Here is a 16,840-nt window from a genome sequence, read left to right as displayed (position 1 = left end):
CCTCTTCTCTTCTCCTCTGTCACATTGTATCTCATTGGAGCTTCATGACACAGCAAGAATTAACTTCTTATTAATGGCATTGTCATTGGCTTTGCTCTGTCGTTCGCCCCTGTGTGCATGTGCACACACAGCCAACATCGATTTAAAATATTGGATTCTGGGAATGTGGACCTGGATGAGAACACAGAATGAAATTAAGATCCCAGGTGCTTGCTGCTCTGCCAAGCATCTTGGCTTTGCCAAAACAATAATGTATTTTCCGATCGCTCTCTACCTGCAATCAGAAGAGAGGACAGGACGTCTGTCTGTGGGCCTCTGGACCAATGTTTTCCTTTAGCCAGACATTATTTACCAGGCCGTCAGACATGGTGATTAGCCCTGTGAGCAGACCAGACTGGGGAGACAGAGTAGGGATGTGGACCTTTGGAGAGCACTGCCATGTCCTCTATCTCTCATTTGTATAGCGAGACAGGGAGGAAGGCCAGTTGACACTAAAACTGCTGGGCTTTGAAGGACCCCCCCTTCAAGCTAATGAGCAGTCATTTTGCCTGCAACATTCTAATAGTGTAATTTCATATATGCTATTGCAAAAATTATAATTTGGTTGTGTTAATGACGATCTAAGGTAACAGTAGAATACTCACCTTCCGAGTGGTGCCAAGATGCTTGCTATGTCACTAGAGTTCCTGGTTTGAGTCCAGGCACTGTCACGACCGGGAAACCCATGGGGCGGCGCACAATTGTCCCAGCGTCGTCCCGTTTAGTGGAGGGTTTTGTCGGCAATGATGTTCTTCTCCCATCGCGCACTAGCGACTCCTGTGGCGTGCCGGGAGCAATGCAAATGGACACGGTCGCCAGGTGCACAGTGTTTCCGGGTTAAGCGGCATTGTGTCAAGAAGCAGTGCGGCTTGGCTGGGTTGTGTTTCGGAAGACGCACAGCTCTCGACCTTCGGCCTCTCCCGAGTTCGTACGCAATCCCGTGACATGTTTTCTCCAAAGAAAAGTATGAATGACGCTTCCAGCTCATCCACAGACAGATCCCAGGCAGTGTCTCCTTACTCTGTGTGCGCCTTAGACACTGTATAGTCCCTGAAAGCTGTAGTATGTCCATACAGAGCATTCAGAAAGTATTTAGGCCCCTTCACTTTTTCCACATTTTGTTCGTTACAGCCTTATTCTGAAATTGAATAAATAGTTTTTTTCCCTTATCAATTTACACACAATGAGCAAAAACAGTATTCAGACCCTTTACTCAGCACTTTGTTAAAGCACCTTTGGCAGTGATTGCTGCCATTCTTCTCTGCAGATCGTCTCAATCTCTGTCAGGCTGGATGGGAGCGTTGCTGCATTGTCTTGGCTGTGTGCTTAGGGTCGTTGTTCTGTTGGAAGGTGAACCTTCACCCTAGACTGAAGTCCTGAGCGCTCTGGAGCAGGTTTTCATCAAGGATCTCGCTATACTTTGCTCCGTTCATCTTTTCCTCGATCCTGACTAGTCTCCCAGTCCCTGCGGCTGAAAAACGTCCCCACAGCATGATGCTGCCACCGTGCTTCACCATAGGGATGGTGCCAGGTTTACTCCAGACGTGAAGCTTGGCATTCATGCCAAAGACTTCAATCTTGGTTTCGTCAGACCAGAGAATCTTGTTTCTCATGGCCTGAGAGTCCTTTAGACATGGCCTGGTGCCTTTTGGCAAACTCCAAGCGGGCTGTCGTACCTTTTACTGAAGAGTGGCTTCTGTCTTGCCACTCTACTGTAAAAACCTGATTGGTGGAATGCTGCAGAAATGGTTGTCCTTCTGGAAGGTTCTCCCATCTCCACAGAGGAACTCTGGAGCTCTGTCAGTGACCATCGGGTTTTTGGTCCCCACTCTGACCAAGGCCCTTGTCCCCGATTACTCAGTTTGGCTGGGCGGTCAGCTCTAGGAAGTGTCTTGGTGGTTCCAAACTTCTTCCATTTCTGAATGATGGAGGCCTCTGTGTGTTCTTGGGGACATGCACTGTCAACTGTGGGACCTCATACAGTGTATAGACAGGTGTTTGCCTTTCCAAATCATGTCCAATCAATTGAATTTACCACAAGTGGACTCCAGTCAAGTTGTAGAAACATCTCAAGAATGATCAATGCAAACCGGATGTACCGGAGCGCAATTTCGAGTGTCATTGCAAAGTTTTTATTTATTTTTAATACATTTGCAAACATGTCAGCATACCTGTTCTCGCTTTATCATTATAGGATATTGTGTGTAGATTGAGGAAAGAAATGTAATCGCTTTTAGAATAAGGTTGTAACGTAATAAAATGTGGAAAAAGTGAATGTCTGAATAATTTCTGAACGCACTGGAAACAACGAAAGCTGGTGAGTGCATTGCTGATGTTGTTTGCTTGAGAAGTAAGGGCTTGCGCTCTGTTGACATTTTGTGTTGATAATTGGCATGACGCATTGTCATCGGCTTGTTCAATCTAAACGGTGTCATCCCATCCTCTCTCCTGTCTCACGTTTCATTTGGTGGTGGCGTGGGCACCTGCAGAGTGCGCACCATTCTGGCTTTTGTGCACTTGGGCCTAGGAGGTGTAGATTATTCAGGCTGAGAATCAGAAGAATAATCATCAGAGATTTCTTCCCCGCCATCTGTTTTCATTCAGATCTTGCAGTAACGCTTCCATTCGTCTTGGTCTTCTTGCCATTGTAAATTACTCTCACTATCTACTCGAAGTAGGCCAGAGTAGACTGATAAAACTGCTTGGATTTGGTGGACTGATATAGGGTACATAACATTTTGAGATTTCAATTTGAAAATACCAATTCAATAGAATGGCCTGTCCTGTTCTTCATTCACAATTGGTGATTAAATAATTATGCATCGCTCGCTTCCCCTCGTTCATCAACTCACCCTTTCTCCCCCTTCATATTTTACTTCATTTATTTCATCTGTTCTATGTGTGAAATTAGTTTAGGTTCAGTTTCGAGGCAATTATCAGGGTGATTTAACAACTGAGCACGGCACATTCCACTGTCAAGAGAAGGCGCGGAGCAGGCCCTACTATCTGGAAAAGGAGGGTCAACGGGGGACATCGTTCAAAAAATTGGTTATAACTCCAGTTCGGTTTGTCATATTGAGATTCTAACAACGGCATTGTGTTATATAAACTTATTTAGGAAAAGTCAAGGACGGAGGGGGGCATGACTTTAAAAATGGCAGTGTGATATTTTTATTTATTCATGAGCAGTCAAAATGACTGCTTTAACGGTTCTAGTGTTAAGTGATGCCTGACAAGCCGGTGTTCGTCTTGGAGCGTCAACTGTGCTAATATATCCTCCAAACACCGGCTTCGAGAGCATTGACTTTTATGCAATGTGTTACCAACATGTTCAAATAATGATTGACCTTTTTTCATAAAACATTTTATTTTGATGAATTTATTAATAATATTTCCTCCTTCCACTGAACAGTCCCGATACAAAACTAGGGTTGCTACCCAAGCTGGCTGTTCCTTCACTCTGTCAGTCAGGTTGCCAGAGACGCGACCCAGTCGTGAAGTATTTTTGTTCCATATCTATGGACTCGACTTAAATGCTGACCAGACCGGACACTTCGCGTGCGCAAGCGTCGCAAAATAAATGTAGAAATACATTTCTGCATGATCGCGCACTCGCGCAGCCGGTTTGGGTACCGTGTCAGTCGTTCGTGCTAAATGTGTCCCTTGCTTGCAAGCTAGGCAAGTACAGTTAAGTTAGTCACGTCAAACAGTGCTGGCAGAATAACAGCAAAATAGCTGCTGCCACTCTCTGTTTATCATATATACGTAGTCACTTTAACTATACATTCATGTACATGCTACCGAAATCATCCTGACTAACCGGTGTCTGTATGTAGCCTCGCCACTTTTAGAGCCTCGCTACTGTATATAGCCTGTCTTTTTACTGTTTTATTTCTTGACTTACCTATTGTTCACCTTACACCTTTTTTGCACTATTGGTTAGAGCCTGTAAGTAAGCATTATAGGTCTACTACACCTATTTTGTTCTGTCTCTGCGATGGGCTCAGATGGGGAAAAGGGCAGCGCAGGATCGTGTAGGAGTGTCTCACGAGCTTTTAATTGAATTTCAGGATGTCACTAAGGCAGTATTGCAGAGACCTGCCGTTTTCTCCAGCTCCCGGCTCCAACGGCCCATTTCACATTGAGCCGCTACTACACCTGTTGTATTCGGCGCATGTGACAAATCAACTGATTTGATTTGGGTTTCTTTAAGCTGTTTTCTAAAGTGCTCTTTCGCCAGGACACTGTTCATTCAGAGGAGCTAGAAAACTACACAGTTAACAGTCACTTCAAGGGGCCTCCCGGGTGGCGCAGTGGTTAAGGGCGCGGTACTGCAGTGCCAGCTGTGCCATCAGAGACTCTGGGTTCGCGCCCAGGCTCTGTCGTAACCGGCCGCGACCGGGAGGTCCGTGGGGCGACGCACAATTGGCCTAGCGTCGTCCGGGTTAGGGAGGGCTTGGCCGGTAGGGATGTCCTTGTCTCATCGCGCACCAGCGACTCCTGTGGCGGGCCGGGCGCATCTGTAAGTATGAATACAATTGTTAAATTACAAGCCAAGTTGGTTTAGCCACAGAAAAAGTCAGCAACCTTCCCGCTAGCCATGTCTGTCTGCACATATGCTGCTTTTAGCTCCTTAGCAACTTTGCAGGATTTTGCCCTGCCTAATATACATAGACCTGGAATCACTGGTCACTTTAATAATGGAACACTCGTCGCTTTAATGTTTACATACGGCTTTACTCATTTCATATGTATATACTGTATTCTAGTCAATGCCACTCCTAATATTTATATATTTCTTAATTCAATTATTTTACTTTTTAGATTTGTGTGTATTGTTGTGATATGTTAGATTTTGCTGCGCTGTTGGAGCTAGAAACACAAGCATTTCACTACACCCGCAATAACATCTGCTAAATATGTGTATATGACCAATCACATTAAATTCATTTTTTTTATTTGATTTAATTGGCTGAGATGAGTGGGCTGGACATGCCGAGAGATGATTTCAGATTGCTCTGCCATGTAGCACGCTTCTGTCTGTAACATGAGCTGGTCAGTATGTGTAGGTAAATCCTTTCTAACGTGGCTTTTGTTCTTAACTGACTTGCCTAGTTAAAGGTAAAAAAAAGAGAGAAATAGAATGTTCATGATGTCACTGCGTCAACTGTCGATAGATGTAGCTGGTAAATTCGCTCTGGCTATCTACTCTGATATCGGAGCACTCTCGTCTGAGTGTGCAGAATAACTGACGGATTTACGAACGCTTACCACCCGTTGAATATGGCCAGTGTCAGTAAACGTTGGCAAAAAAATCTTAATTAGATTGTTCCCAGCAACACAGTTCACCAACGCTCTGAATAACATAAAAACAGCCTAACCAGTCCTGCTAGGGCGAGTAAAATGGTCAGTGAGAGCTGTTCTCTAATTTGTGTCTGGAAGTAGCTAGCAAGCTAGCTAACGTTAGCCATTTAGCTTGGGGGTTTGACTGACATTTTTAGGTCAGAAAGCTCAGATCAACCCTACTCTATGGGCATTTCACTGTCATAGCCTTAGCCGGTGATAACTTGTGGAATAGACACCGACTGGAATGCGGTGTTAACCAATCAGCATCCAGGATTAGACCCACTCATTGTAAAAACTGAAAAATTATGGAGGCTTGTCCGGGATCTATTTGGCCCCATGTGACCCCATCTCATAGATATAGAACCGTACCTGGAGAAGTCTTCCCGCGAAAAAGATGTAGATTCTAAACAGGATTACCTGGAGAAATGCATCAAACTAGAGGAAGACATTGGCATAGATTGCCTATTGCACAAACAGAAGAATCTGATGTACTGTATAGTTCATCAAAGACAAATGGTCTCCAATCCTTTGAGGTAGCGTTACTGTTGAAGTACATTGTGTGTGAGAGTGAGTTCAAGACAGACACCCAAACTGTCACGTCAGCTGCTCCCAGTATGTGGTATGTGGTAGAAGCGTGGCAGTGTCATTTTCGGGTCCCAGGGTGAAAATCGTCAGCTTTTGCATGGCAGCAGTCTCTGTAACAAAACCACAGGGATCTGACGTCAAAGCGGCTCAATGTGAAATGGGCCGTTGGAGCCGGGAGCTGGAGAAAACGGCAGGTCTCTGCAATACTGCCTTAGTGACATCCTGAAATTCAATTAAAAGCTCGTGAGACACTCCTACACGATCCTGCGCTGCCCTTTTCCCCATCTGAGCCCATCGCAGAGACAGAACAAAATACCAGCTGCAAACAGAATAGCTGCGGCACGCGCACACATACAGTAGTAATTGTCTCCGTTTTGATGATGCTGCGTGCTCAGCGCTGTCTCTTTCCACTCATGTAAACAGTGAAAGCTGTGACACTGTAGACATATTTATTTTTGGTGCTGGGTTATTGTGTGTGAGAATCCCACATTTCTATGCTCTATTTATAGTCAGAGATGGAGAATAAAAAGCAACCTTGAATAATGCAGCAGGAGATTGTCAGGTGGAATTAGGAACAACAGGTTGGCCGTTGAAAAATAGATCCTATTTTGTATGTGAGAGAGCGATTCGGGGGGGGGGGGGGTCCATGCGCGCAGCCTGCTCGAGTGTGAATAGGCCATTAGGGGAGGCTTTGCTGTGGCTGACATCTCAAACCCACCACTCCAAAGCGCTTTCCCTCAGAAGCTTAGCGAGACCGACACCACTGTCCTCTCTTCATAGGTCGGTCCACACAAGAATGGAGCTCATTATCAAATGGCTTTCCCATAGAAATATGATTCTATATCTATGGGGTATTCACTTTTGTGACGATGGGGGAAGTTATGGAGTCCTTTATGAGACCAGCATGTTGTCTTGACCTCTGCCAGCCCTGACCGAGTCTACTATATACAGTGTGGTAGAATCACAATCCAAGGACCTCCCAGAGCAGATGGAACTAAGCTACCTTACGTGTTCATTTATCATGTAAACAAGAGGGGGATGCATCAGTGGATGGACCGCACACACAGTCCTGCTTGTACACCCTGTCAAGGAAATAAGTGATTGTGTTCAGCACACTCCATTACAGTGCATTATTTCTGGGTTTTAGCGAGACACCTCTGCCCAGTGGGACCTATCGAGGCTGGGGAGTTGACTCCTCTCTGAAGGACCTGCTAACCCAGCACAGCTTGGTTCAGAATATTGCAGGCTGCTGTATAGTCTCGCTGGAGGTTAAATAGGGCTCCTATGTTGGGTTTCGTGAGGGAGAGAAAGCCAAGAGTGGAGGAGTGATGTGCCACAGCTGCCAGGATTTCCATGGCTATGCTGGCAAGGAAATTGATCATTCCCCTAACCTCACATCTCCCCTTCCTTCCCATGGCCCAATTCCGTGGCAGCGACTGCTTGCCTCTGCAGAGTGTCAGTCAAAAGTGACGATGGGGGCTTTAGAATGTCACTGTTTAGTCACCGGATCTGAGTAACTGAGGAGGACCTCGTCTTAGGCAACATGCGGCGAGGGATTCTGCAGGAGTGCTACTGTTGAGCATCTCGTCTCTGTCAGGAGAGGATGACGTGGTGTGCGGGCGAAGATTTGAGAATGCTGACATTAACCGACACAAACACACCACTCGACGCTGGGGCAGTGGTGTTGAAGTCGGCGTGAATAAAGCTGGGCTGTTTTTCCTGTCCCAGAGGCCATGCCATCTGCCCGTTTTGGGGAAGGAGGCCCTCGTTTCTCTCTCCTCCTGCCCCCTTTGCCCACCCCACTCTCCCACCCCGGCCTCAGTCCCAGCTGTAGTCACACTCTCCCTCCCCCACTGATGCCAAAGCACTTGACTGCAGCTCCAAACTGATTTACCCCTCCAGAGATTTCTGTTGTCCATCTCTACTCCGTTTGAACAGTGGCAGTATTTACGGTGCTGTAGCATAGTAGACCTGAGCTGCCAGAGTCAGCAGAGGAGCAGACCAGGGGCTTAGCATGCAGCAGGCAGGCACGCTGTGTCAGAGGAGCCTCAGGATGAGTAAAAAAAATAATTCTCAACCTTGACCCCTTCGTGTGTGGAGCAAGCAGAAAAACATGGAGACACATGTCTACCCTCTGGCGTAATTAGTGGACGGCAGCATTCCCTAAAAGGTCACTTAGTTCATCTGTAAATAGAGCACACAATCAGCAGACCATGCCAGTGTGTGCATGTATGCGCATTTGTCTGTTTGTATTGTGTGTATCTCACATGGATTTGTTGGTGTTTTTGTGTGTTCAGTATGTGTCCAGCATACCGTTTACAGGTCATTTGTCAAGACACCCTACTCTGATGGGTACACGTGTTCCATGTTCAGTGACTCTTGGATATGGACACAACGCTTCCATCCATGTGACCAATGTGTGTACTGAAATGCCAAAAGTCACATGTGCAGTGTCCTTACAATACGTAATGCCCCTGGGGATTTAGTCCTTTTGAATTGGTAAGCATTTCTAAATGGCTATGTTAAATGGAGGTCTACCACATAATGTCAGGCCTACATCTGCCTCTGGGCTTTCGCTTGTAGTATGAGCCCTGTGCACACGTCACCACTGTGGCTCGATATCTGCAAATCTGGGGGAAGTTGCGTAACGCCGGGAGAAAGTTTTTATTTCTGTTTTTATTTCTGTTTGTTTTTCTGTTTTTGTTTTAAGTTAAATTTATTTTCAGTTAGTTTTAATACCTGATTTGCTAGTTATATTTAGTTTTAGTTGCTTCAAAATATTTCTATTTAGTTTTAGTGTTGAACAGAATGCATGTGTGAGGCTAGGAGACATTTGTGTTGTATTGTTTTTTAGGATGTCACTTTTTGCAACCAGGGCAGTAATACATAAGGTGATGGTTCAGGTCATAGGTTAGGTTTAAATTATAAAGTCAATATCAATGTGACTTGAATTTTAATGGAATTATCGCCGAGACGGGTGCAAAAAATATGGTGGAAGAAAACTCTCTCACCCATGTTTACAACAACCCAATGCTCTTTAACTTTAGTAGTACATGTACCTAGAATCACGTTATCTACCTAGACAATCTTTTCCCTGTTAGCGAGTGGTGTCAGAAGCCCCCAACCCAATCAAAAAATGTATACAGTGCCTGTCAAAAGTTTGGACACCTACTCATTCAAGGGTTTTTCTTAATTCTGTACTATTTTCTACATTGTAGAATAATAGTGAAGACATCAAACTATGAAATAACATGCAGTACTAACCAAAAAAAGGTGTTAAACAAATCAAAATACATTTTAGATTTTAGATTCTTCAAAGTAGCCACTCTTTGCCTGGATGACAGCTTTGCACACTCTTGGCATTCTCTCAACCAGCTTCATAAGGAATGCTTTTCCAACAGTCCTGAAGGAGTTCCCACATATGCTGAGCACTTGTTGGCTGCTTTTCCTTCACTCTGCGGTCCAACTCATCCCAAACCATCTCAATTGGGTTGAGGTCAGGTGATTGTGGAGGCCAGGTCATCTGATGCAGCACTCATCACTCTCCTTCTTTGTCAAATAGCCCTTACACAGCCTGGGGGTGTGTTGGGTCATTGTCCTGTTGAAAAACAAATGATAGTCCCACTAAGCTCAAACCAGATGGGATGGTGTATCGCTGCAGAATGCTGTGGTAGCCATGCTGGTTAAGTGTACCTTGAATTCTAAATAAATCACAGTGTCCCCAACAAAGCATCCCCACACTATCACACCTCCTCCATGCTTCACGGTGGGAACCACACATGCGGAGAACATCCGTTCACCTATTCTGCTTATCACAAAGACACAGCGTTTGTAACCAAAACTTTCAAATTTGGACTCATCAGACCAAAAGGACAGATTTCCACCGATCTAATGTCCATTGCTCGTGTTTCTTGGCCCAAGCAAGTCTCTTCTTCTTATTGGTGTCCTTTAGTAGTGGTTTCTTTGCAGCAATTTGACCATGAAGGCCTGATTTCATGCAGTCTCCTCTGAACAGTTGATGTTGAGATGTGTCTGTTACTTGAACTCTGAAGCATTTATTTGGGCTGCAATCTGATATTAAGTTAACTCTAATGAACGTATCCTCTGCTGCAGAGGTAACTCTGGGTCTTCCTTTCCTGTGGCGGTCCTCATGAGAGCCAGTTTCATCATAGCGCTGGATGGTTTTTGTAACTGTACATGAAGAAATGTTCAAAGTTCTTGACATTTTCAGAATTGACTGACCTTCGTGTCTTAAAGTAAAGATGGACTGTAATTTCTCTTTGCTTATTTGAGCTGTTATTGCCATAATATGGACTTGGTCTTTTACCAAATAGGGCTAACTTCTGTATACCACCCCTACCTTGTCACAACACAACTGATTGGCTCAAACGCAGTAAGAAGGAAAGAAATTCCACAAATTAACAAGGCACATCTGTTAATTTAAATGCATTCCAGGTGACTACCTTATGAAGCTGGTTGAGAGAATGCTAAGAGTGTGCAAAGCTGTCATCAAGGCAAAGGGTGGCTACTTTGAAGAATATAAAATATAAAATATATTTTGATTTTGGTTACTACATGATTCCATGTGTTATTTTATAGTTTGTCTTCGCTATTATTCTACAATGTAGAATATAGTCAAAGTAAAGAAAACCCCTGGAATGAGTAGGTGTCCAAACTTTTGACCGGTACTGTGTGTATATATATATATATATATATGTATGTGTATATATGTATTTTTGGTTGGGGACTGCGGGGTGTGTCCTTTGCCACTGCTGTTAGGCCTAGCTTGTGCATCCCTATCTATTTGAAACATCTCTGCATTTACCCACCAGATTCAGTAGCTTAAAAAACCCTTATTTGATGATGGTTTTTATTTTATTTTATTTTGTTTTGATGACAAAGATGGTTTTAGTTTTTGTGAAGGGTTTGTTAATTATTTTATTTCAGTTTACTAAATCGTTTTTTCATGATTAGCTTTCATTTTAGTTTACTATAATAACCTTGGCCGGGAGTAGGAGCACTTTGTTTGTAAACGGCTACGAGGGAGGTGACCGTACCGATCCCTCTCCCACGTTTACCCACCATTGTGACCTTGAAGGATTCACGGCAATCAGCTGGGGAGCATCGGAGAAATAATTTGAAGTAAATCAAGCAGGAGAGGAGAGAGGGAAGCAGAGCCCAGCCCCATTCTCCAGATTGATCCTGGTACATAACAAACCAGCGGCCATGACAACTAATCCCCCAACAATAGTTGTGAAACAGAAAGTGAAGAGCAGTAGCATCCTGATTTTGTCTGCCACTGAGACTCATGCTGGGATGAGGGATGGAGGGTTCGGGGGGGTTGGTACTGAGGAGTGGTGTGTGTAGATTGACATCACTGACACATCACTCATCGCAGCATGTGTTGTGTAAGGGGGGGCTGAAGTGGCTGACTGGAGTGCAGAGCAAGGCTTGCTGTGACATCAGAGAGACCTGGTGATAAACACTCCCAGACCCACAGTGTGGAGTGTGAGAGACTTGACTGAGAAAGCAGGTTGCCAGCCAGCCCTGCTCCATTCAAATAGAGAGCTGCCTCCCAATAATTAAGACTATCTAGATCGCCACACAGTTCAATACTAGGCTACATCTCATCTAATCTATCTAATCTTGGTCTCAGTGGAGAGCCAATTCTGCCCCTCTGTTTTTGGTGGCTCATTTCTTTAGCGGGCGTAACAAATAGTCATGTCAGTCATGCTTTGTTTTGACAGGATTGATTTACCCATGTTTCTGGATCTGCTCGATCCTATAGTCATTTTATTGTGTTCCGTGTCTACCAGCAATCATTCTGTTATTTGATTATTCTCATTTAATCAGATTAATCTCTGGTAAACTCTAGCAATCAGAATAGGCTGAAGACCGAGGTTGTTCTTGGTTGTGAGGCATCTTAAACACACGCACACACACACACGGAGTGTATTGATATTGGAGATCTGATAGCCCCTGGGTTTTTCCATTGCTAATGCTTTTTGCTTATGAATAATTTGAAGTTCCTACTTGTACCCAGCCTCTCAGGCTCTGTGCAGACCTGGAGAACTCAGTCAAGGGTAATGTTGCATAGCACTCCTCCAAACTTTTTCAGTGGAGAAATGGTGCTTATATTTATTAAGTTAACGCTGCACTTCAAATCAGCCTGCCTGCCCAGATCCAACTCCCTTTCCAGTCAGAGTGAAATAAGACCAGTCCTCATGCTGCTCCCTGTTGCAGAGGGAAACTTTCTGCCTATTCAGAAATATGCTGAACAAAAATGTTTTATTAGTTTCAGTGTCATTGCACTCACCCTTTCCTTTGTCATTTACAGTGTGAACCGTGGGGTATTTCAAGGGATTTTATTTCCAAAGCTGACTGGCTCTCACTTCACCATTCCATAATCTGGGCCATTGGACAGCGGTTTAGTAATGTTACATTAGGATTATATTGAAGGCAGAACAAAGGGCAAATTTGATTGAATTATCCATGCATTATACTCATTGTCCTCCAATGTGTCATGGAAGCAACATTTACATTTCCCAGCATATTTTATGCATTCCATAGCCTATAACTAGGGCCCATACATGTGTACAGGAAAAACTCCTGGCCCTACTAAATGGCTGTAAACCAGAAATGAGTTTCAATAATGTTACTGCTGGTAAACGTGCTGCATGTTTATCTGAGACTCATGGCTGTTCTCATCCACAGGTGATCCACAAACACTTCTACCTGAAGCGGGTAGAGGTCATGGCACAGTGTGAGGAGTGGATCGCAGACATCCAGCAGTACAGCAGTGACAAGAGAGTGGGCCGCACCATGTCCCATCACGCTGCTGCATTGAAGGTAAATAAATGCACTCTTCAGCTACAGGAGAACCTTGCACCATATCAGAACGTGGTCCTTCACCACAGAAGGTAACACCTCATCCCCCTTTCACTTACATTTACACACACAAGCGCATACAGTTCTGGTTTGTGTTAATGAGGTCTGAATTGGTCTCTCAGGGCAACATCCCTGATGTTTATGCATGGTGGACAGGCTTGATTCATGCCACAGCTGGCTTCCCCCTCTGACCGTCTCTAGGCGGCCCGAGCAGATAAGGGACCCGCGTCCTACTTCACTCAGCACTCACTGGCAGCAAGGCTCCCTTCCTCTGGCTGTTAATACCCACAATTAATACCCAGTGTAAATAATCTCCCAGACACCCTGATATAGACTAAAGGACCACAGCAAGCTGCTCACATTGCTGTGGCAACACCCAGTGCTGTTTTTAAAGCAGGGCCACAGAGTTCTTTGTAGTCCCATTATCTTCAGTGCTTTTTTTTCTCTTGCTCCAGCAAATAGTTTCAGATTCTGAAATTATGGGTTGATCTTTAGTGCACTTTCTTGATTCCTTTCTCCTGGTATTTCTTTTTTTAAGGTGATGTGTGAGAAGTGGTCCCTTTTTTCATTACTTCAGTAGTGTCCAAGATACTCTGCTTTGGCAGTGAAAGGGCAACTGGAATGGATTAATGTGAGCTCCAAGTGTATTTTAGACAACTTAAATGGTGGGTTTGAAGTTTGTATTGGTTTGGAAGATCGTTTAGTTCACAGGCTTTGTCATTATTGTTGGGAAGAGTATACATCTATTTCCTCATCAGAGCCCCTGTTTGTACTTGCCTCCTCACAGCATATAGTAGCTCTGAACTGAGCCCTATGTGATAACTCTGTCCTCTTTCCCCATCCAGAGGCACACGGCCCAGCTACGAGAGGAACTGCTGAAGCTGCCCTGCCCTGAGGGCCTGGAGCCTGACGGGGAGGAGTTCTCAGACAAGAGTGCCGCCCTCGTGGTCAAGGAGCTGGCCAATCAGGACGCGGAGAAGCCGAGTGGCAGCCAAGACGGCACCTGCAGTGAGGGCCCGCTATGAGTCCCGCCCCTCCTTGCTCCCCTCCACCCTAAGCCGCGGCCACTCCTCCTCACAACTATTACTATTGTTATTAAATAGACTTTGACGGCTTCGAAGCACAAGCCACCATTTTGTCAATATTTGTATGTAAGAATCTAATTATGTAATGGCTGAATAAAGAGGTCAAAAAAACTAGATAAGAATGAAACAGCTTACAAACCAACAAAAATAAGACAAAACTCCAAACTATGCTATGCCCTTAAGGAAACAGTCGACAAACAAATTACCTTTTTATTTTTACCTGTATAACAGTGTAAACTGTTCTGCTTTTTTTTTTTTTTCAATTGTGAAATAACCACTGATTGGTATGTTATTAAATTTGTTTATGTATACATAATGACAGAGGAAATCACTGAATATATAAGGGAACTAGCCTACCATTAGAGAATAATGTTTACTGAATGTTCATTTCAATTGTTTGGACTGTTAGTGCAAGGACAGTTGTAACCAGGAATATATTGGTCGTTCTTTAAGTATACTATTTAAAAGAAAACATACACTTTCCTGAATTTGAGAAATCTTCTGGTTGCCCATTGACATCGCTTTTTTGATTTCTACAGGATCCTGTAAACTTCAATAAAGGCTGAAATATACATTCTTAATTGCAATGATTACTTGTTACCCTTTTTACAGGCTGTTCAAAAATGCTATGAGCAAGTTTTTTTGCCTCTAATTCTCAATGCAAGTTTAATAAATGCAACCTGTTTTACTTTTCCCGGATATATACATTGATCTGATTGTGTAGATAAGAGTCTGAGTATGTAAGATGTTTGGGATATGTACCGGTATGTGAATGCTTCTGAATGTGTGATTTTGTGCGTATTCAACAATCCCACTAAGATACAAAGCTGCTATGTGCCTTTTATCTACATTGACATCATACCAAATACTTTGAAAAAGTTAATTCACTGATTATTTGACATTTCTACACTTTGATCGTTCCGCTGTGTCTGAAAAAGGTTGATTCCGGTGAAAGAAAAAGCACTTAATATTTTACTCTCTCCCGGTTCAGTCACATACTCCTTTTGGTAGGACATTAAATGGAGCTTGAAAATGTGGATTGATTGTGCAAATGCTTCTTTCTGCGTTGTTGAACACAACTTGGACTTGAACCTCTTAAGGAAAACATGGTACCAATCCACATGGGAGCATAAGCAGCTACTGTAAAGTGACTTGGAAGGCCCAGTGCTTATTACCAGTGCAGGGAAATGGGCAGAATATTAAACTGAAGTATCTAGATTTTTAAATGTTTTACATAATAATAATTAAATGTATTTGCTGGTGCAGTTTGTAGCCATCCGCAGCTAACTGTCAGTCCTCTGTGTTCTCCTATACTTACCATAAGATAAGCTTATATCGGCTTGTGCATTTCACTGTCGTGAAACGAAATGACCAAAGTCAACATCCAGCTTGATTCAGTGTGAATTGGTTGGCTGTATGTTGCCTTAGGTGTCTCCTAAGCAAATATACACAGAGTGGACATAACATTAAGAACAATGTCCTAGTATGTAGTTGCGCCTCCCCCTTTGTCCTCAGAACAGCCTCAATTCATTTGAGCATGGACTACAATGTGTCGAAAGCATTCCACAGGGATGCTGGCCCATGACTCCAATGCTTCCCACAGTTGTGTGAAGTTGGCTGGTTGTCCTGAGGGTAGTGGACCATTCTTGATACTCACAGGAAATGTGAAAAGCTCAGCAGCATGGCGCCTGGCACCTCCTTCCGTACTCCAAGGCACTTAAATATTTTGTCTTGCCCATTCACCCTCTGAATGGCACACATACACAATGTCTTAATTGTCTCCAGGCTTAAAAGTCGTTCTTTAAACGGTCTCATCCACTTCATCTACAATGATTGTAGTGGATTTAACAAGTGACATCAAAAAGGGATCACCTGGTCAGTCTGTCATGGAAAGAGCAGGTGTGCATAATGTTTTAGAAACTTGGTCTGTATATCAGTGTATCTTCACAGTTCTGTATGAAGACTAAGCAACATTGAGCCTCTGGAACCTTTTCCTGTTATCCCTTTCCCAAAAAGCTCTGCCTTTGGGAATGCCTTTTGTAGCTCTTGTACAGCAAGCTTGGATAAACCGGGATTATGGTGTAGAATAAAGGAGGACAGCACAGTGGATGCACTTCTGTGATTTAGCCCTACCACTATACATTATTCATCCTATGCTTTAAAACTCAGTGAAATAGGAGAAATAGCTACTGGAAAATGCATGGAGAATCTGCAATGGAATGCAATAAGCCTACAGGCTACACAGAGTACACGCAGCAGGTTTTGAATCCATTGTTGGGAATCTGAACCCAAATCACACCAATACTAGACAGGTGAACAGAGTTAGATGCAGTTTGTTTTTCTACCAAATGTTTGATCACATGTACCCTGTATTGCAATATATTACCTTTTCACCAATGTTTTGATAATTTGATGTATGCTGAACAAAAATATAAATGCAACTATTACAATGACTTTACTGAGCTACAGTTCATGTAAGGAAATCTGTAAATTGAGGCCTTAATACATCCTAATTAGTGCATTGGGAAAGTATTCAGACCTCTTGACTTTTTCCACATTTTGTTACGTTACAGCCTTATTCTAAAATTGATTTCTTAGGTTTTTTTACCTCATCAATCTACACACAATACCCCACAATGACAAAGAAAATCAGGTTGAAATACACATTTACATAAGTATTCAAACCATTTACTCAGTACTTTGTTGAAGCACCTTTGGCAGCGATTACAGCCTTGAGTCTTGGGTATGACGCTATAAGCATGGCACACCTGTATTTGGGGAGTTAGGTCAGGTTGAATGGGGAGTGTCGCTGCACAGCTATTTTCAGGTCTCTCAAGAGATGTTAGATTGGGTTCAAGTCCAGGATCTGGCTGGGCCACTCAAAGACATTCAGTGAC

The 16,840-nt window shown here is 43.6% G+C and overlaps 1 protein-coding gene across 17 annotated transcripts in view; it reads left to right on the top strand.

Moving 5' to 3' along the window:
* birc6 (baculoviral IAP repeat containing 6) overlaps positions 1–14,642 on the top strand; it is a 160,370-nt gene extending 145,728 nt beyond the window's left edge. For all 17 annotated transcript variants that reach the window (XM_065023225.1, XM_029669536.2, XM_029669527.2 and 14 more), the window contains 2 exons: positions 12,685–12,819; positions 13,704–14,642. In XM_065023225.1, the coding sequence (XP_064879297.1) occupies positions 12,685–12,819; positions 13,704–13,883 (315 nt within the window). In that variant the 3' untranslated portion in view covers positions 13,884–14,642. The remainder of the gene's footprint in view (positions 1–12,684; positions 12,820–13,703) is intronic.
* The last annotated feature ends 2,198 nt before the right edge of the window (positions 14,643–16,840 follow it).

The sequence above is a fragment of the Oncorhynchus nerka genome, linkage group LG10 (assembly GCF_034236695.1).
Source record: "Oncorhynchus nerka isolate Pitt River linkage group LG10, Oner_Uvic_2.0, whole genome shotgun sequence".
NCBI lineage: Eukaryota > Metazoa > Chordata > Actinopteri > Salmoniformes > Salmonidae > Oncorhynchus > Oncorhynchus nerka.
This window is presented reverse-complemented; position numbering and strand designations above follow the sequence as displayed.